Source organism: Onychostoma macrolepis, chromosome 11 (genome assembly GCF_012432095.1).
Source record: "Onychostoma macrolepis isolate SWU-2019 chromosome 11, ASM1243209v1, whole genome shotgun sequence".
Classification (NCBI taxonomy): domain Eukaryota; kingdom Metazoa; phylum Chordata; class Actinopteri; order Cypriniformes; family Cyprinidae; genus Onychostoma; species Onychostoma macrolepis.
Genome location: NC_081165.1, coordinates 8,923,688 through 8,945,324, shown reverse-complemented (window position 1 = coordinate 8,945,324; position 21,637 = coordinate 8,923,688). Strand labels below are relative to the sequence as shown.

Below are 21,637 nucleotides of genomic sequence, written 5' to 3'. Positions count from 1 at the left end.
GCTCAAAATCTGCCACTGGTTCGTCCATCATCCAGCCATTAATATTGGCAGATATGCATTAATGTCAAGGATCATACAGTGCTCTTAAAAAGTATTTGAACACTTAAAAATATTGTTGTATTAGATACGAAATGGATAGCAAAGTGTTATTTATTGTAAAGAAAGATGCATGCAAAACACAAACAAACAAAAAAAGTTCAGTTGTAAAGGATGAAACTAGCTAGTGTTGAAATCAAATGTTAATGTAACTATTTATATTATGTGTATAAAAGTCCCTTCACTTTTCAAAAAATTTCTACACCCATATAGTTATTATTGTTATGGAAGCCCAATTCTGCCACATAAGAAAACAAACCCTGCTTTGTTTAACCAATAAGAAAAATAAATATAGAAATAAGTAAATAAAAGGTCATTATTGTGACATTTAAAAGGTGAAATGTGTTTGTCATAATTATGACTTTTTATGAGATTAAAAGCCGAAATTGACACACTAAGTCAATTATAAGATAAATAGAGAAAAAGTTGAAATTACGAGGTAAAAAAGTCACAATTCTCATAGAAATTTTCACCACATAACAAAATCATGCTTTGCTAAAATCATAATTCTGACATAGTTGAAATTATGAGAAAGTCACACTTGTAACATTGAAAGTTGATTTTATGTCATAATTATGACTTTTTATGAGATTAAAAATTGAAATTACTAGGCAAAAAAGTCATAATTATCTTAGAAACTTTCACCACATAAAATCATGCTTTTTTTAAATCATAATTCTGACATAAAAAGTTGAAATTATGAGAGAAAGTCGTACTTATAACATTGAAAGTTGATTTTATGTCATAATTATGACTTTTTATGAGATAAAAATCTATGACATTAAAAGTTGACTTTTTACGGCATGATTATGACTATGAAATTAATTGATACACTAAGTCAATTATGAGAGAAATTGACAAAAGGTTTAAAAGTGATAATTATTAGAAATATTCGCCACAATAAGTCACTATTATTTGTATAGTGCTTTTAACAATGCAAATTGTGTCAATGCAGCTTTACATCAGCTTGATATAAAGATGGGTGGCTTTACATCAGCTTTACAGTATTTAGACGGGGACATAGTGTGTCGAAATACTTTCATTCTCCTCTGGCCAGACAAAATCAGCAGTTTAAATCTAGGCTGCAGCAGACTCAGATTGTGCAAAGGACTCATCTGGTTCCTGTGGTCTTGTCTCGATGGCCGTCTAGGAGACGAGGTCTTCACTGGGGATCAGTCTCTGGAGCTCAGCTAGGTGTCCTGATCTCCGCTGACGTTCAGGGCTGTAGAGGTCGTCTCTAGGTGCTGATCCACCATCTGATCTGGATACGGACTGGATCTGGTGGCTACGGTGACCTCGGAATAAGAAAGAAACAGACTAATATTAGTGTAGATGCCATTCTTCTAATGATGTAACAAGTACATCGGGTGTTTGGCAAGTGTTCCCGGTTCCGGTTGACCTAATTAATGCAGCCTAACAATCCTTTAACGGATTTTAATTATAGAAATACGATAGTGTATTATGTGTAAACCAGGTTAAGAGTTGGGTCTTTAATCTAGATTTAAACTGACAGAGTGTGTCTGCCTCCCGAACAGCGTTGATTGTTCCAGAGTTTGGGCACTAAATAGGAAAACGATCTCCCGCCCGCAGTTGATTTTAATTTTGATTTAATTAATGCTTTGTTAAATCATAATTCTGAAATAAATAGTCATAATAAGTTGCTAAGTTAAAATTATTTTTATGATAATTATTACATTAAAAGTCAGAATTTACATACATCAGTTATGAGAAAAATGTACAATAATGTATAATTATTTGTCAGCGCCGATAGCCTATTGGTTAGTGCGTCAACATATAGCACAACTGTGCTCAAGGTGACCCGAGTTCGATTCCCGTCTCGAGGTCCTTTGCCGATCTCTCCACCCAATACTTTCATGTCTGCTCTCAACTCTCAAAAAAAGGCATAAAGCCCCCCCCCCCCTCTCCCCCAAAAAAAACAAATTTATTAGATAAAAACCCCATAATTATGACACAAAAAGTCTTAATTACTTTTCAAATAATTTCAGATGATTTTTATTACCGTACTTAATATAACTTTTTGTCATCATTTTGATTTTTTCTTTTTTCTTAAGTGGCAGAAATGGGCTTTCATTATAATTAATTGATATTAGGTTAAAAAATTCAAATAAATATGAAAATGTGAATGAAAACAAATATGTGCATGTGCAGTGAGAAGACGCACCTAGAGATGATGCAAACGGTGCAGGAGATGAAGAAACGGCTGCCATCTGAGAAGAGAAGACGCAGTAAAGCCAGTACTGTAGAGGCACTGAACTACGCACTGAAGTGTGTCAAACAAGTACAAGGTATAAACACGCACACATGAGCGATTGCAACACACATTCAGAGCCACAGCAGAGCGTCTGTGATTATGTAACAGCTGCGGCTGCAGGAAGGGCGAGTCCTTATGTTTTACAGTGTAACGCCTGTATTGAGATGAAGTGGGCAGATGCTTCTAGTTTCTGCGTGAGGTCATCATGTCGTTCAGTAATCGTGAAACTCAACTCTCTGGAATGTGGCAGAGATGTATTTCCTGTTTTTTGGGGTATAGATTCTCATAGTAGGAACAGAATCCGAACATCTGCCATGGTTCAGCAAGGGCAGACATTCAAAACGTTATGCTTTGAACACTTGGGCTATTTTAGTAAATGTTATAGTAAACTAAATAAACCAAAGAGATAGAAATTATTTTATTTTATTATTTTGTTTTTATTTTTGTTTTATTATTTTGTTTTGTTTTTATTTTATTTTATTCTTTATCACGTAAAAATTTTATTATGGGCATTTAATAGAAAAGAAAAATACAAACATCTCTAATAAAAATAAAATATCTTTAATCTTCAAGTTTATAATGTTGCCCTCAGTGAACCACAACAGATGTCTGATGATACTGTTGCTACGATAAACATCCAGTCACCAAAACACAAGGAATTTTCTACTGAATCATGCATGGTTGATATATTTTTAGCACTCATTTGTTTGCACTCATTAGCTTCTTAACGTGAGCTGAAATAATGTATGGTTGTGCAAACAACAAATTTTCTGATATGCATGAAGAAAGTGCTATAGATTACAGTTATCACTTGGAAAAAAATGAATTTGAAAATGCAAAGAAATCTGCTAAAACATCACAGATTTATCATTTTATTTATTTATAACTAACTAACTAAAATATACTGATTTTGCCACAAATTACAGCAAGTTCATATTTTTACATGCACATAAGCTTCTTTTGGCCTATTTGATTAGGTTTTATGACATAACTTGTTGCTCAATAGGTTTGCTGCAAGTTCTACAAAATACAAAATCTGTTTTGTATATTTTATCATACATTTTTTTATCATAAATAAAAATAATGCAGTGCCTATATGGGTTTATTTTTCTGCTTATTTTTGTTTACCATCACTTGAAATAAATGTCATTATACAGTCTGTGATGTAATGCAGTGTGAAATTTCCCAGTAGTTCTTCTGTCTGGTGTTGTAATATCTGGCATGGTCTCTTGTGAGCCACCTGCTCTGCTGTTTAAGCCAAACACTGATTAACTAGAAGATTGTGGCTCTCCCTCTTGGCTCATTTTTACTCTTCCTCTGCCGCCCCCTGCAGCAAACAGTGAGTACTACAACTTACTAATGAGCAGCGGACTGGAGAAGAGACGAGAGGCTACTGTGTGCACGCTGGAGGAGCTGGAGGGAATCACATCAGAACACACACTGAAAAACACCGTACGTCCTGCTGAGTTTCCTCTCAAAGCCTACAGGCAAAACCGTGTTTGTTTTCACTGGTCAATTTTTTACTATGTAAAAAGAACATAAAATAAAATACAAATATAAAATTTAATTAAAAATATTAACAAAACTATAATAGTATCTTGATGATGCTAAAATAACTTTGTTTATATATCATTTGCCTAATTTACAACATTTAATCCTTAAAACATGGATCATTTACTTTTGTTCTGACAATATTTTCTGATTTATACAAGTAATAAAAAAGAGATAAACATATTTCTCTGTAAACATATTTCACTCTAATATGGCAACAAAATGAAACAATTTTGAAAGTGGCTATATAAAATATTCTGATTTCTGTTCTCCAGTTGTATGCAGATTAGTGCATCTTTAATTAGATAATATCTCATTTGTATATTAAAACATTACATTTCAGAATATGTTTTTGTAGTTTTTCATTTTTGAGTGAACTATTCCTTTAATGAGCGCTGTCTCTGTGGAAAGAGTTCACCAAGAGTTCTGTGGTGTTCTCAGGACACGTTTGTGGTGGTCTTCTCTCTGGCCTCCGGGAAGGTGGTTTACGCGTCTGAGCAGGCCTCCAGTGTGCTTCACTGCAAGAGGAAGTTTCTGGAATCTGCCAAGTTTGTGGAGCTGCTGTACCATCAGGACGTCAACGTGTTTTACTCGCACACAGCGCAACCGCGACTGCCGCCCTGGAACGTGGGCACAGACAGCAGTGAGTTGCTCTGGAGGCTTTCACTGACATTGCACATACATTGAATTATGCAAACACCTTTGAAAAATTCAACTGTTAATTTTAAGAATGAAAGACGCTATTTCTCTTTGCCTCTCTGTAGCGGCGGTCCTGTTTGAATGTGCCCAGGTCAAGTCCTTCTTCTGTCGAATCAGGTCAGTGTGTTTCACCTTATCAGAATTGCGCCTTGTACAGCATTATTACTCATTCTCATCTGATATGTCTCATTAATATATCGCATTTATTTATGTAGCACTTTATGTACAATACAGATTGGTTTAAAGCAGCTTCACAGTAATAATAAACAAGACACTAATCCTTCAATTACATAACAAAATGTAAAGCAGCTCCACAGAAGACAATTATTCAGCTCGTTGATTAAATTTAACTCAGTAATAGTGCAACGTTCATCAAATTATGACACAAGCTTATTTCATCTATAAAGTAGCTCTACAGAAGCTAATAGTATCATTATCCAGTTCTGTTTTTCTCATTTGTTTTCTCTGTTGTCAGTGTAGTCAAACTGATAATATTACTGAATATTAAGTGTCTTTTAAACGTTTTATGTGTGTGTTCAGAGGAGGGAAGGATAGAGATGGAGAAATGCGTTATAGTCCTTTCCGGATCACTCCGTACCTGCTGAAGGTTCAGGGATTGAGCGGAGAGGAGGAGCTGTGCTGTCTGGCCCTGGCCGAGCGTATCATCTCAGGATATGAGGGTACCTTTCACCTCGCCATGTTCTCCAACAGTAGTACAGTACTTTGTTGTCGCATGACCTCAATATGCCGGAATTAAATTGGGTTATTCTGCATTGGTAGTTTAGTGTTAAGGGAAATGTCTTTTTTGCTTTTACTCTTGGCTGTCTGATCAAATGATCTTTTATTTGTGTGTGTTTGCTTGTTGCTTTGTCTCCAGCTCCTCGCATTCCCATGGACAAGCGCATATTCAGCACGACTCATTCGCCAGGCTGTGTCTTTTTAGAAGTGGATGACCGGTGAGTGATTTTGACCTTTAGTAAAGGAATCGGCAGCTTGGGCAAAAGGTCATTTGTTTAAATTATAATAATAAATTGTTGGCTCCGTAATGTACGTGATTACGCCATCACATTTTGACAACATTGATTTGTCAGAAGAAACCAATGCATTTCATTCCTCTGAGCCAAACAGGAACGATTGTTGACGCTAAGTCCCGCCCCCGTGCCCAGATTGGTTCAAACTGTCCCATATTCAACCAATAAACATAGGTTTTGGTCTTTTGAACCACCATTTACGATGTTTCATTGGAAATTTGAACAAACGCAAAGTGAAAGTAAAGTCTGTTGTGCGTGCATGAAAACAAATATAAATAACACATTTGCATGAGAGAACTCTCTGAAAAAGCACAGAAAAACACACGACTGAGTACTTTGACATAAAACAAACCAAAAACAAGGATGAAACAGCGGTACATATCGGATAAAGCACTGGAATTCATGTCTTTGCGTCGCTAGGCAATGTCCCGTGAAAATCGATTCCGAGGCAGAGTACAGCCAGCAGATCGATCCATTTATATTATGTAAACAATAATATAGTCCATAAAGATCATTTTCACTATTTATTTCTGCTGCACTCTGTATATTTCTCACTCATTTTGTGTGCAGAAGATTTGTGCAATTGTTTTCCCTATTAGCTGCACACTTGTGTTTGTTGTTCATGCTCAGATTGAAAATGTATTTCTCTGAAAAAAGTCATTTTTTTTTAGTGTTTTATTATATAACACTGATTCCATTTTCTTTATTCCCTAAACGTTTTTTTTATATAGATATTGACACATCTATATTGTTAGTAAACTATATAGACCTGTTTTTTCACTGAAAAGCGCTTATAACAATATTGTAATAAATGGCTAAAACTTGCTTGGGGAATGTTATATGTAGACAAAATTTAATTTGGAAGTGTAAAACACCCAGATACAACTTTCTAAAGAAAAAAATCCAAACTTCAGGAGTTTCTGTTTGAGTACACAGTAAAAAAAAACACCCAATTGTTGCTTGCGTATTTCTTAAAATTCTGGAAATTCATTCATTCTTAGAGAAAACAAAAGGAAAATTGGGACAGTAAATTAGCTAGACTGAAACTTCAAGTTCTCCTGTTTATAATGATAAATGGCACTTGATGCTGACTGCTAGAATAGGTCTTAAAAAACAAAGAAAAGTGCAAGTGTGTCAGGTGCCCCAAAAATCTTCTAGGTCTTTAAGGGCTACTTACCAAATAAACTAGTAATGTTCAGCCAGCAGCTTCATATTAAGGTTTATTCTGCTGTACTCACTGGGTGTTACGCTAGCCCTTGTATAACCACTCGACCATGAAGTAGTTTTAAGTTCATCAGCTACATTAGTTCAATATCTTGCTAGAATTGAAAGTCTTTTACAGTACAAATAACACTGGCTTGTACTGTTTAATCAATAGCATAAGACTAGCATTTTAGTGGCAAAGACTTGAAAAAATGCATTTTCTTGTGGTAAAGTAGCTACTGTGAAATTCTTCCTCATGTGTCAGTTGGTCGTGTGTGTTCTCAGTGCGGTGCCTTTGCTCGGCTACCTCCCTCAGGACCTGATCGGTACCTCAATTCTGACCTGCCTACATCCAGACGACCGCCTGCTCATGCTGGCCATGCACCGCAAAAGTTCGTGCATCTCTTATGACTTTTCTACATTGTAAAGTCTTTATCAGACTTGTATAAGGTTTTAAAAAAAAATTTCCTGATCCCTCCAGTTGTGAAGTATGCGGGCCAGCCTCCATTTGAACACTCACCCATCCGCTTTCGGTGTCAGAATGGCGACTACATTACCCTGGACTCCAGTTGGTCCAGCTTCATCAACCCTTGGAGCCGTAAGGTGGCCTTCATCATCGGCAGGCACAAAGTTCGCATGTAAGCGCCGGCTCAGGAGTATGCCAGTTGTGTTGTGTGTCCAAACACTGACGTTTGCTCATGCAGAAACACTTGTTTTTGTGTCTTCTCTGTAGTGGACCTCTGAATGAGGACGTTTTTGCCGCGCGGAGTAAAGCCGAGCAGCCGATCATGTGTGAGGAAGTTAAAGAGCTGCAAGCCATGATCTACAAGCTCTTCCTTCAGGTGAGGGATCACTAAATCCACAGAGGACAAGCCACATTAGCAAGCTTTTTGCAGGCCAGTTGTTCAAAAGTGACAGTAAAGATATTTATAATGTAGCAAAAATTTATTTTGAACTTTCTTTTCATGAAAGAATCCTGAAAAAAATACATTACGATTTTCTCCAAAAATCATGCAACACCAGACACTGAAATTATGGCTGTTGAAAATTCAGTACTTAAAATTCAGCTTTGCATCACTGGAATAAATTACATTTAATATGCTAAGATAGAAAACAGTTATTTTAAACTAATAATATTACACAACATTACAGTTTTTACTGTGTTTTGAATCAAATGCACCCTTGGTGAGCATAAGAGTCTGTCAAAAACATCAAAAAATCTCACTGACCCCAATCCTTGTTAAACTTTTTTTGAATAGTTTTGCATGGCTGACTTTGTGTGAGGAACAGACCCAAAATACTTAAAAGCTTTTAAAATAAACTTATTAAAACCTAAAGTCAATCGCCAAAGATTTAACTCGGTTAAAAAAAATAATAATAATTTAGTATAATTGTAATAATTTAACTTAAATGGTTTAATTTAACTAAAACTAGTAAAAAATAAATTGTAATATTTAAAAGGAACAAAAATTAAAACAAATTACGAAAGCACATACTGTAACAAAATTACTAGAAATTAAACTAAAATTAGTATAGTAAAATATTAATAGAATCCTAAAATACCACTGCTCCATATGTGGCTTCACTACAGTTGTCAAGCACATCTGAGCTGCTGGTTTGCGTTTTGATCATATCTGTATTTCTCACAGCCGGTTCATAATAATGGATCCAGTGGCTATGGCAGTCTGGGTAGTAACGGCTCTCACGAGCACTACATCAGTGTGGCGTCATCCAGCGACAGTAACGGAAACCTCTGGGAGGATTCGCACAGAGAACCGGTATGTCTGAATGTGCATGTAAAGTCACATATGAATGTTGGTTTGACTGGACCTTACGATGGATCTTTCGTCTTTCAGATGACATTGCAGCAGTTTTGTGCTGATGTCAATAAAGTGAAGAACTGGGGCCAGCAGGCGTATCTGGACTCCCGGAGGAAGCTCACACCATTAGGACCAGCCACTGCAGGTCTGGAGTATGTCTTTTCTGCATTTGTCTTCAGTCAGCTCATCAACTCACCTTGAAGTAATCATATTTGAACGGTGTGTGTTCCCATCAGTGGCGGCAGCAGGCGTTCATCCTAACACTAGTCGGGGTTTGGGAATTCGAAATCATCTAAAGCAGTCTCTACAAGAAGCGCGGAAACAGCCACACATTCCATCCTACCAGCAGATCAACTGTGTGGACAGCATCATCAGGTGAGGTTAAATTTGATCATTAATTTAAATATGCAGTCCATTTTAGATATTACATAAGTTTAAATATAAATACTATATATACTAACTGAAACGGGCTTTCATAGAAATAAAATATACGTATTATATTAAAGTGCCCCTATTATGCATTTTTGAAAATTACCTTTCATGCAGTGTGTAACAGCTCTAAGTGAATGAAAACATCCTGCAAAGTTTTAAATCTGAAAGTGCACCGTGTATAAAGTTATTGTCTCTCAAAAGAAAGAGTCGACTCTGAATCATTAAAACGAGTCGTTTTTAAATGAATCCCAAGCCGTTTCATGCTTACGTCAACATGAAACATTAGCATATTGCCGCCCACTTGTTGCGCACAGAGCTGGGAAAACTTGATTTTTGCATTGGTCTGAATGAAAATGCAGATTCATTCTTTGCCACTAGGTGCCACTAGCGTTAAAAGCTCACAAACACGGCTTTAAATTAAATCGACCAATGAACGCAGATTAGCGTTACGCAAAGGAGGGGTTTGGAAAAATTAATTGTTGAAGGAATCGTTTGGGAGTCGTTGAGCAAATAAGATAAAAAATAAATGCATATTATAGGAAAATGAAAGTGTTTTTACACTAATAAAATAATTTAAAATACAATATTTACAATAATAAAAATGTAGACAGTGTAGTAATGTTCATTACTGAATAATCCAGAAAATTCAATCATTTTTCTGTAGTAATCAACTAGATATATTAATTTCTTATTTTGGAAATTCAAAGAAAGAAGTTTTCATTCAAAATATTTTTACATTATCTTTCATTTGTGTGTAGCCAGTGATCTGTTTATGGAGGATTGTGTTTTTCCTTCTCTAGATATCTGGAGAGCTGTGCGACATCTGCTCTGAAACGAAAGAGTGAATCTTTGTCCATAGCTACATCATCTTCTTCCTCCATGTCTGAGGAAGACAAACCCACAACAGCCGCACATGAAGACACTATGAACGCAGACGGTAAGACCCTTCGAAGTCCATTCCAAGCCTTTCTGTACCCTCCTAAAACCCTGCGCAGATTCTGACGTCTTTCTCCTGCAGAAGCTGCACTCGAGGGCGCCGGTGCTCTGGACAGCCAGGTGTCTGCGTGTTCAGCCACGACGGCAGCGGTGGTGGGAGCGCCGCTCACAGACATCACAATCTCCACAGAAGCCATGAGCGTGGTGTCCGTCACCAGTCAGTGCAGTTACAGCAGCACCATAGTGCACGTACCCCAGCCCGAGTCAGGTGAGCGCACACAAATACAGTGACCCAAAATGTGTTTGGCCAGTTAAACCATACTTAAAGGGTTAGTTCACCCAAAAATGAAAATTCTGGCATTAATTACTCACCCTGATGTTGTTTCAAACCCGTAAGACCTTCGTTCATCTTCGGAACACAAATTAAGATATGTTTGATGGAATCTGAGAGCTTTCTGACCCTCCCATAGACAGCAATACAACTGAAATGTTCCCAAGTCCAGAAACGTATTAAGGAGATCGGTAAAATAATCCATGTGACATCAGGGGTTCAACCGTAATTTTACGAAGCTACGAGAATACTTTTTGTGCGCAAAAGAAAAAAAATTACTTTATTCAACAATTCGTTTGGAGAGTATCCACTGAACGTAAACTGCGTATTCTGTTCTGTGTCAGCTGCGTCATGCCGGATACGTTGTTTTCATTCAGATCAAATCACAACAACGTAGGAAAAGTATCTGGCGTGACGCAGCTCAGATTCCATCAAAAAAATCTTAATTTGTGTTCCGAAGATGAACGAAGGTCTTACGGGTTTGAAACGACATGAGGGTGAGTAATTAATGACAGAATTTTCATTTTTGGGTGAACTATCCCTTTAAAGTTAAAACTCGTTAACGAAATCTATGATGAAAAATGTTCGTCAACAAAGTTTTTTCCCCTGAGTAAAACGAGACGATGACGAGGCGATAATAAGGTTATTAAATTATAAACTGAGACTATGTCAACATGCATTATTGTTGACGAAAAAAGATGAGACTAAAGTGTAGTTAAAAGAACAAAAATTTTACCAAAACCTTTTTATTTTTGTTGAAAAAATTGGAGCCAAAACATTTCAGACAGCTGTACAAGACTGTTAAAGTGTCCATGTTTGCTGTTGCCAGATTTCTAGAGCTCAAATCCCCCAATCAGAGCTTTTCTGTTAAACAGATACGTACTCTGCATTACGTACTCTGAGTTGATTCTATTGATTTATGCTTATTTGTGAAAGAGCAACTTCTGATGAAATGTAAAAATTAATTTCCCAAATGAAAGCAGTCATTCATTGCGATTTAAAATTTAGTGAAATAATAATTTTTAATAATTTTAACCATTATACAGTAAGATAAAAATATGACGAAAATGTACAAGTTTCCACTTACTAAAACTAGACTAAAATGCTCAGACAATACTTGACTAAACCTAAAACAGGACAAGTTGACTAAAAATGATAAAAACTGAAAGTTACATTTGACACCAGACTGAGACTAAATTAAAAAATAGCTGACAAAATTAACACTACTTAAAGGTGTAGTACACCTAAAAATGAAACTTTGCCATTAATTTATTCGTCCTCAGGCCATCCAGATGACTTTTTTCTTCAGAAGAACAGCAAAGACGATTTTTTGCCGAATCTGTGGTCCTTGTTGATTCATAAAATGCAAGTCAGCTGCCCATTTTTGAGAATAAAAATATATATGATATATTGAGGTCTTACGAAGTGAAACAATTCGTCTCTGCAAGAAACATTTTTTACAACATTATTACCTGTAATCCAGAGCCGCAGCTCAAACAGCTCGCACAAACAGCTCTTGAAGAGTTCAGTTTTTATGTAGCCTGTTGATTTTTGTTCATGATATTCAGCAATAAATGGTTTGCAAAAAAGTCACAGGATAAATGTTTGATTATCATTATTTAATCACATTGGAATCGAAACTGGGAATCGAAAAGAATCAGAATCGATAAGCAGAATCGCAATTGATAAAATTCAAACGATACCCAACCCTACCCATGACGCTGGTTTTTGCGCTCCAGTTCCTCCAACAGTCACTGAACCGAGGAAACAATTAATCTCGGGCCGAAGGCCGATGAACTAAATAATGTTCAGTTTCTTGCACAGAACAATCATTTCACTTCATAAGACCCCAGTATATCGTCAGGAGCCATGGGCATTCATTTTGTGTTCCTTAACTCTTTCAACGCCATTCACGAGTTATCTCGTCAATTAAGAGACAACACTTCCCCGCCATTGACGAGTTTTTACGGCAATCCGTAAAATGTTCTAGGAGTATTACGGTAAGGAAAGCCCTAGCGCATGTCCTGAATGAGTTTCGGGACTTCCGGGTCTTTAGGGTGCGAATAGAAGACGATCGGCATAAATGGAAGAATCAGAGAAAATGTAGATCATATATAGGCGGGGAAAGAGTTAATATGCCTTTTTTATTCTCAAAATCGGGCAGCTGCTGACTTGCATTTTATGAATCATCAAGTACCACCTACATCTGGATGGCCTGAGTTTTTCAAAACAAAAATAAGATTCTAGGCCTGTTGTTCACCTGCATCTGCCGCTTATCTTCTTCCAGAGGTCACTGCTTTAGAAGATGCTCCAATGGGTAGTGAGCCAACAGACTCCGCCCCCACCCCTGCACGCCCCGCCCCCAGCACCTCCTCAGTGGCTCAGGAGGAGTTATTCGTGGTGGGTCTTACTAAAGAGGTGCTGTCGGCCCACACGCAGAAGGAGGAGCAACAATTTGTGGATCGTTTCCGACATCGTATCCTGCAGAGTCCCTACAGCTCCTACCTCCAGCAGGACAACAGCAGCATGGCCCATTCTCATCACAGAGGTGTGTGTGTGTGTGTGTGTGCGTGCGTGCGTGTGTTTGTGTGTTAGCTTGTGTTATTTATCGGTCTAATGCTTGTGATATTCTTCATTTGTTAGTTGCTTTGGATAAAATTGTCTGCAGCAACAGAAGATTGACGTTGTCTAATCAGTGTCTGACTGTCATTGGATTATTTATTTGATTCTATTTTAAAAATAACTGCATTTCATATATATATATATATTTATTTATTTATTTTTTATTGTTTTTATCTGAAAATTAAAAAAAAAAAAAAAAGTATTATCAGTGTGATTAATGTTATTGGTAAATCCAAGAAATTAAATATTTGTTATAATAATTTAATTGATTATTAATTAAGTTAATAATCCGTATATTATATTAAATTATATTTTGTATTACTGTAAAAAAAAAAAAAAAAAGTATAATGTCTATAATGGTATATTCTAGCATTTTGGTTTATAATTAAACAAAAAGATAAGTTAGAAGTTATATTAAGTTATATAAGATGCACACAATCTCATATTAATGCTGTCTAAGTGGTACCCTATAAAGCTATCCATAATTGAAATACTAATATAATTTTTAATAATTTTGATAATTAGTGTTTTGATATATGAATTTACAGATTTCATTTAAATTTTAGCTGTTTAAATGTAATTTCAGTTTTAGTTATTTAGTATACTGATTGAAACTGAATGTGTGTATAATTTTTAATGAAGTCTTTTATGCTCATTAAGGCTGCATTAATTAGTAAAAGTAATATTGTGAAGCATTATTACAATTTAAAATAATGGTTTTCTCTTCTAATATACTTTAACATGTAGCTAATTTATTTCTGTGAAAAGCTGAATGTTCATCAGTCATTACTCCAGTCTTCAGTGTCACATGATCCTTCAGAAATAATTCTAATATGCTGATTTATTTTCAATGTTGGACAGTTGTGCTGCTTAATATTTTTTGGAACCAGTGATACTGTAGTTTTACTGGATTTTTTGATGAATAAAAAGTTAAAATGCATTTATTCAAAATAGAAATATTTTCTAACAATATAAGCTTTATTCATTATCTATTTACTATTTATTTTACTATCGCTTTTTATCGATTTAACTTATGGATAGAAGAAAAAAATAAATACATTTACTGACCCCAAAACTTTTGAACAGTAGAGTTTTAATTGTTACAAGAGGCCTCATTTAAAAAAAAAAAAAAAAACATTAAAAATCCTAATGATTTCTTTTTTATTTCTGCAATTTTGTATGTGCATGGTTGACATTAAAGCAATACAATACCAATACAAACAATTAAAATAAATACAGACCCTTCCCCATGCATAAAATTCAATCAGAGTTTGGTCTGTATTTAGCGTAATAGCACTGACATCTCACATGCAGTAGTATAATTTTGTGTTGAGACTCATTAACGCTCCTTTTCCATCTACTCTCAGCTGATGTTGTGCGTCCTCCGAACAAACACAAGCGTCCCAAACCAGAAGACTCATCCGACAGCTATGGCTCCCAGCCAGGCAACTACTGGTCACTTCCCGGCCCCACAGGAGCTCCTTATTCCTCCTGGCCTTCCTCAGAGTCCTCTCAACCCGGCTTTGTGCCGCCCATGGCAATGCCCATGCAAACGGCCCCTTACTTCACCGTGGTCGGTGCGGATCAGCAGCCCATAGTGGTCCAGCCTGACCAAGGTGTCCAGAACCTCCAACCCATGCATCCCATGACTCCCATGACTCCCATGATGGTCGTCCTGCTTCCTAGCTACCCCATGTACCCCGGGAATAATGGAATGTACCTGCAGGGGATGCCCGTCCCGGCACCCACAGTCGTTCCTCAGCCTCCCTTTAATATGAGCGGCTATGTCTCACCTGGTGGACACGTGCCACATGGGTCTCCGTCGCAGGGCCATCCTCCAGGTCCCACCGCCACAGGAGTCGGGATGGTACAGGGTGCCTCGGCGGAGGTCGATTCAATACCCGCCCCTTGGTTTGGGGAAGACCTTGATGCAGCACAGCCCACGGCGCTCTTCTCCAGCTCTCGCTCCAGCTCGCCCATCCAGCTGAACTTACTCCAGGAGGAGCTGACCAAGCCCACAGAAGCCCAGAACAGCACTGGTCCAGAGAGTCTGCACGAGCATCAGGCCAAAGCGGTGAGACCAACTGACATCAGAAGTTGAAATGCCTTGAGGAGTGACATGATTTACTCTATCTGAAGCTATTTTAAATATTTTTGTAATTATTATGCGTGAGCTTTTATTAAGTTGTGTTAATTGTTAATAAAATACTTAAAAATTTTTAAGTAAAATGTTCAAATATATATTTAAGTGGCAATATTGTATTTTTTACAGTCATGCCAATAAAGCAATTTTGAATTAATTCTTATAAAATGTAATAATATAAAATAAAGGGGGCCTGAGAGACCAATTGTTATTTGGTTAATTATTATTAAAGTACTTAAAAAAATTAAGTAAAATATTTTAAAAAATATTTGTAAAAAAAAAAAAAAAAAAAAATCATGTGAAAGGGAAATTAATTATTATTAAAATATGTAGGTAAAATGTATTCGAAATATATATTTAAAATATCAGAAGTTTATATAAGGGCCTTAAAGGTCCAGTTATGTTGCTATAACAATTATGAACAATTTTATGTGAAATAAATATTTAAAATATAATGAAAATATATTAGCATTATTGTAAAAATTTATATGAAAAGTAATTTTTAATGTAAAATATTAAAATACATAAAATATATATTTTATAAAAATTAATTGGAAAGGGCCTTAAGAGACCAAATATGTTATTGTATTGCAATCTATCGATCGATAGATAGATAGATTGATAGATAGATAGATGGATACACACACACACATTAATTGCATCCAAAATAAAAACAATTTGTTTACATAATATGTGTGTGTATTGTGTGTGTGTATATATATATTTATATGTATATATTGAATATACACACATGCATGCATACATATATGTGTATATATGAAGTGAATGGATTAATCAGCTGTCTGTTTCTCTGTTCACAGGAGGACGCTCCCAGCGAGTCGGGTAACCAAGACACCCATTCTACCTCCAGTGAAATGCTTGACCAGTTGCTACAGGAGGACGCCCGCTCAGGAACCGGCTCCAACGCCTCGGGCAGTGGCTCCGGAGAGTCGGGAGGATCTCTGGGCTCCGGGTCGGGACTCTGTTCTAACGGAACATCCACCAGCCATACCGGTGCTGTTCAAAATTAATCATACATGACACTTAATGTTGAGTGGAGAGAATTATGCAAGTCATTTTTGCTTTGAATTTCCATTTCAATTGTTAAAAAAAAAAATTTTTTTTAGGTGAACTATAATAGATCTACCTATCTGGTGTTTGAAGTAGTGATAAGGTTAATTAGTTGTCAGAAAGCTGCACCATGTTTCATCTTTGTGTCAGTCCGTAATTCCTTAAAACATTTTTAAATAATTTTTAAATAGTATTTAATCATATTTTATGAAATATAAATGTAATAATGTTTAATATTAATATGTAAATATAGTATTTTTGTTAATTTTTTTACTTTTACATTTCGAGTGAAATATTGTGTAAAATGTGTTAAAATGTATATTTAATTTATTAAATATTATAGTAAATAATTTTAAATAAATGTTTGTTTTATGTTATGTTTCTGCAATTGTTCATATGTATGGCTGATTTTATTCATTTTATTTGTATTATAGTACTTTAGCATCAACCATAAACAAACATTAAATATAAAAAATATATATTCATTTAAAATGGCATTTATTATCTGTGACTCCGGACCACAAAACCAGTCATAAGGGTCAATTTTTTGAAATTGAGATTTGTACATCATCTGAAAGCTTTGATGTATGATTTGTTAGGATAGGACTGTATTTGGCCAACATACAACTATTTGAAAATCTGGAACCTGATGGTGCAAAAAAATCACAATATTGAGTAAATCGCCTTAGCAATGCATATTACTAATCAAAAATCTAATTTTGATATATTTACAGTAGGAAATTTACAAAATATCTTCATGGAACACTTAATATCCTAATGATTTTTGGCATAAAAGAAAAATTGATAATTTTGACCCATACACTGTATTGTTGACTATTGCTACAAAAATACCCGTGCTACTTGTGTCTGGTTTTGTGGTCCAGGGTCACATTTATTAAATTGCATTTCCACCACAAAATAGCATCTTAATGTTGATGGTGTTTAGAGACTTTTGATTAGTTAGCTACTGTCTACTACTTAAATATCTTACAGAAGATTATTTTAATGGAAATTCAATTCAAAAATGACATTTCTGACACTTATTTTGTTCCTGTATGACTTCCTTTTTTATGTGAAGCATAAAAAAGTTCTCCACGAATTCATTAAACTGACCCCCAACATTTCACGTTCACAGGCAGCAGCAACAGCAGCAAGTACTTTGCCAGCAACGATTCATCGGACACGTCGCGGAAAGCGCGCAAGTCCGCGGAGGCCCAGGAACTGGAGCGTACGACTTTCAAAAAGCACGTGGACAATCCGTTATGGAGCATGATCAAGCGGACGCCCGAACCCGTCATGATGACCTATCAGATCGGCCCCAGGTACCAGACCAGGAACATTTCTCCCTATCTCTTTCTCTGATTCCCGGGTTCCCGCTCATTCCTCTGAGAAACATGAGAGAAACGTGACATTCTGAGCATCTCTTTCCACAGGAGAAAGAGATAGCGCTTCCAGGCTCTTTCGCTGAGGTAGTTCTGATCAAGCTAAATGTCTCATTGCACTGTCAGCCCTGAGGTAGGTGACTCCAGGTGACGGTACACAGTCAGTACGTTTACATGGACAACAATATTCCGATTTTAACACGATTAAGACAATACTCTGATTAAAAATCTACCATGTAACCATAGATTTTTGATTACCTTAATCCGGCTAAAGTCATACTGGAAGTCAACACAAATCGAATTAAGACATGTGGAGTATTCCTATTTTAGTCGCATTATTGAAGTGCGGTATAGACATGTATACAACTTAATCACACTATTACCATCGCGAAATTCTGGGTTGGACGTCAGATAGCATCGCATTGGGACGTAATGACGTGTGCCATTATTGCTCTATCTACTATAACCTGTAAAACGGTAACATGAAAGGAATATTCTAAAAGCAACTCATGTAAACACCTTAATCATAATATTGTCTTATTCATAATAAGGTAAATAATTAGATTACTGATGTCCATGTAAACATAGTCAATGAGACCTGTTTTAAAGAGCTTGATGAAGTGACGCAAGCATCTGGTTACGGATGGAGGAGAGGGCAAATCTGCCAGGCCTAGATGTTTTTTAGAGGATTACGATTAGGGCTGCAAAACGATTAATCGCGATTAATCGCATTCAAAATAAAAGTTTGTTTACATACCATGTATGTTTATTATGTATATATAAATACAAACACATACATGTATATATTAAGGAAAAATAGATTTATATATAAAATATTTATATTTATATATAAATTTTATACAAGTATAAATAAATATATATACATACAAATATATATATTTTTAAATATATACATATGTGTGTATTTATATATACATAATAAATAGGCAACGACTATTTGCACTAAGTGGAATAGCATATTTTCTTAGCAATAGATGCTATGGATTCTATTTACAATAAGTGCAAATAGCAGTATTTTTTTAATGATATGCTATTTACACTTAGTGCAGATAGCTACAGATTCCATTTACACTGTTAAAATAGCAAGATTTTCTGCTATTTATACTACTTATTGCAAATAGTGGCAATTCTGCACCTCAGTATTTTAGTACATTATAAAACAGTACGCAATAATAACATATTGAGTGTAAATTATAATTTTAATTCAAATTATTAAATGGATGCCAACTTATTGGGACAATAAAGCCCTCCCTACACCTACCCTACCCTACCCTACTTTATTTCCAACATTTTAATTTCCTTCATTTTTATTGAAAATGATTGTCTATCCGATATGATACGAGATTTTAAAAGGGAGAAAAAAGTTTGGCAAAATGCGGGTTCGAACTCGGGTCGAACACGTGAAAAAGTATGCGCCTTATCATCTACGCCACTGAAACTGATGTTTGAAAAACGTCTTTTGTAGTCTTGACTACCCCAATCACACGTTGGTGGGCGGAGTTATAAACATCTGTAATAAATATACACAGGACACACATCTAGTATGTAAACATAAACTTGTATTTTGAATGCGATTAATCATTTTGCAGCACTAATTACGATGTTCAAATCAAAACGGTGTGCTGTTGAGTGTCATCTAGCCTAGCGAACGATTGAGGCGGTTTAAGTGAGTTTTATTTTATATGTGGATATCCATGCAGGGATCAGGCGCAGGTTCTTCAGGAAGACCGGGAGAAGCTGCTTCTGATGGAGCCCATGCAGCCCTGGTTCACCCAGGACCAGAAGAAGGAGCTGGCCGAGGTTCATCCCTGGATCAATCAGCACACGGTCCTACAGGAGATCAACGAACAGGTATGCAACTTGTCATTTACGTCAATATCAAACATATGTAACGTTATAGGCCAATATTTGAGATGGTCTACTGATAACTGGCTGCTTGTCCAATTAACAGAGGAGCAATTATGCAATTTGTATCATTTTTCTACATATGGCACTTTCAATAGTGCTTGGATCTGAATGTAATAAAACAAAAATTCTCTACAGTGAGTGGAAGAAGATGCTTGACTTTCAGAAAATTAAGTAGTTCCTTATCAGCAGTTATTGTAGTCTCTGGATGCTATTATATATAATATCCAGAGACTAATATATAATATTAGTGGTGGGCCGTTAACGTGAGACTCTTATCGGGTGATAAAAAAAATATCGCCGTTAATCTATTCTCAAAGTTGGGTTGGGAGCTGGGTCTATACTACGCAAGCTATGAAGACTTTCACCCTGATATTTTAGCGGATGTATACCTAGCCGAATTGCACTGTAGGGGGCGAGCAGTCTTGAACCTGTGTGTATGCGTGCTAACATGGATGCAGCTATGAAGCCGCGGGTTTGCTTCAGGAAAATTTATTTTAAGAAGCTTCCCAATGGAAATCGGCAAGTCATTTCTGTCTCTACGTTACATGATCGCGCTCTCTGTATCACGCGCACAGCGGAGTTCCGCCCCGGTTCGCACACACACACACACACACACACACACACAAACAAACGTAAGCGCACACTCCCACTCCTATTTGTAAATATTAAGCAGCAAAACGTCTATTTAAATATGACTTCTGTGTGCTTCTGTGTTAATGTATGGCACAGACGCACGTACGGGTTTGTTCACTACTCATAGAGAAGCCCGCGTGACGCTTGCGGCGATAACGTCTGTCGTCTCACTAAATGAGGACATAAATACATGAACAACATCTCCAGAACTGCTCTGAGAGTCACTTCATGAGCATTCGAGCGTTTCATTTGAGAAAAACTATCCTCACGGCAACCCGTCAAAATAAAAGTTCGGTTTCACTTGAAGACATTGGGCAGAACGTAATAGGCTACTACTACTAAAACTATTAAAACCTTATCTTTAAGGAATAATCATACAATGTCTTCAATGTTATTATCAATATTAAATTCTTGATGACTGCTAGTTGTTTACTACTAGTAGTAAACTTATTCTGATCTACTTGGCAGAATTCAAATGAGCCATTTTAATCTAGATTAATTCCAAGATTACAGTGAGATTAATCTAGATTTAAAAAATTAATCTATGCCCACCACTAATATATATATATATATATATATATATATATATATATATATATATATATATATATATATATATATATATATATATATATATATATATATATATATATATATTAGTATTAGTAATTTTGCATTTTAAGATTTAGTTTTTATAATTTTGTTTTTGTTTTTTTTTTTGTTTTTTCTTAGTTGTTAATTTATTAGTTTTATATGTCTGTTTTTTATTAATTTTTATTATAGTTTTAGTTATTTTAGTACATCAAGTTAGGCTAGATATTGCTTTGAAAACTAGCTGAATATATTTTATTTTATTTCAAGTAAAAATATTTTAATTTCAAGTTAAAAAGTGTATGGATTTAGTTAACTGTAATACTCCTGCTCATCAGGACCTTGTGTGTTTTATTTTACATTTATTTAATATCTGGTTTGCAATTCTGTTAAAGGGATACCCCCCCCCATGTCGTTCCAAACCCATAAAAGCTTTGTTAGTCTTCACAACACAATGTAAGATATTTTGGATGAAAACACAAGCAGCATAAGTTCTTGTGTGTCAGCCGCATACCGGATACGCTGTTTTCATTTGAATCAAAGCGTAAACAAACGTAGAAGACGTATCCTTGTGGCGCGGCTGACACAGAACAGCGTACGCATTTTGCATCCAGCGGATATTCTCCAAAATGGCGCGACGCTGATGCAGAGGAGACAAATTGTTGAATAAAGTTGTTGTTTTGTTTTGTTTGCTCATAAAAAGTATTCTCGTCACTTCATAATGTTACGCTTGAACCACTGATGGCAGATGGAGTATTCTGACGATGCTTTTCATACTTTTATGGACCTTGACAATGTAATTTACTTGGCAGTCAATGGGACGGTCACAAGCCTCCCGGTTTTCATCTAAAATATCTTAAATTGTGTTCTGAAGACGAACGAAGCTTTTACGGGT

General features: G+C 35.9%; 1 protein-coding gene across 6 annotated transcripts in view; it reads left to right on the top strand.

The window, feature by feature from the left end:
* The window catches only part of per3 (period circadian clock 3), a 34,959-nt gene that overhangs the window by 10,720 nt on the left and 2,602 nt on the right, over positions 1-21,637 (top strand). For 5 of the 6 annotated variants that reach the window (XM_058790496.1, XM_058790495.1, XM_058790492.1 and 2 more), the window contains exons 3-21: positions 2,266-2,402; positions 3,702-3,820; positions 4,361-4,562; positions 4,684-4,735; positions 5,159-5,298; positions 5,496-5,574; positions 7,138-7,244; positions 7,334-7,490; positions 7,586-7,694; positions 8,502-8,630; positions 8,709-8,817; positions 8,909-9,047; positions 9,905-10,041; positions 10,123-10,308; positions 12,659-12,919; positions 14,361-15,067; positions 15,958-16,150; positions 17,343-17,529; positions 19,311-19,461. In XM_058790496.1, the coding sequence (XP_058646479.1) occupies positions 2,266-2,402; positions 3,702-3,820; positions 4,361-4,562; positions 4,684-4,735; positions 5,159-5,298; positions 5,496-5,574; positions 7,138-7,244; positions 7,334-7,490; positions 7,586-7,694; positions 8,502-8,630; positions 8,709-8,817; positions 8,909-9,047; positions 9,905-10,041; positions 10,123-10,308; positions 12,659-12,919; positions 14,361-15,067; positions 15,958-16,150; positions 17,343-17,529; positions 19,311-19,461 (3,301 nt within the window). Of the gene's footprint in view, position 1; positions 92-2,265; positions 2,403-3,701; positions 3,821-4,360; positions 4,563-4,683; positions 4,736-5,158; positions 5,299-5,495; positions 5,575-7,137; positions 7,245-7,333; positions 7,491-7,585; positions 7,695-8,501; positions 8,631-8,708; positions 8,818-8,908; positions 9,048-9,904; positions 10,042-10,122; positions 10,309-12,658; positions 12,920-14,360; positions 15,068-15,957; positions 16,151-17,342; positions 17,530-19,310; positions 19,462-21,637 lie in introns of all 6 variants that reach the window. The other variant, XM_058790497.1, reaches the window with a different exon arrangement.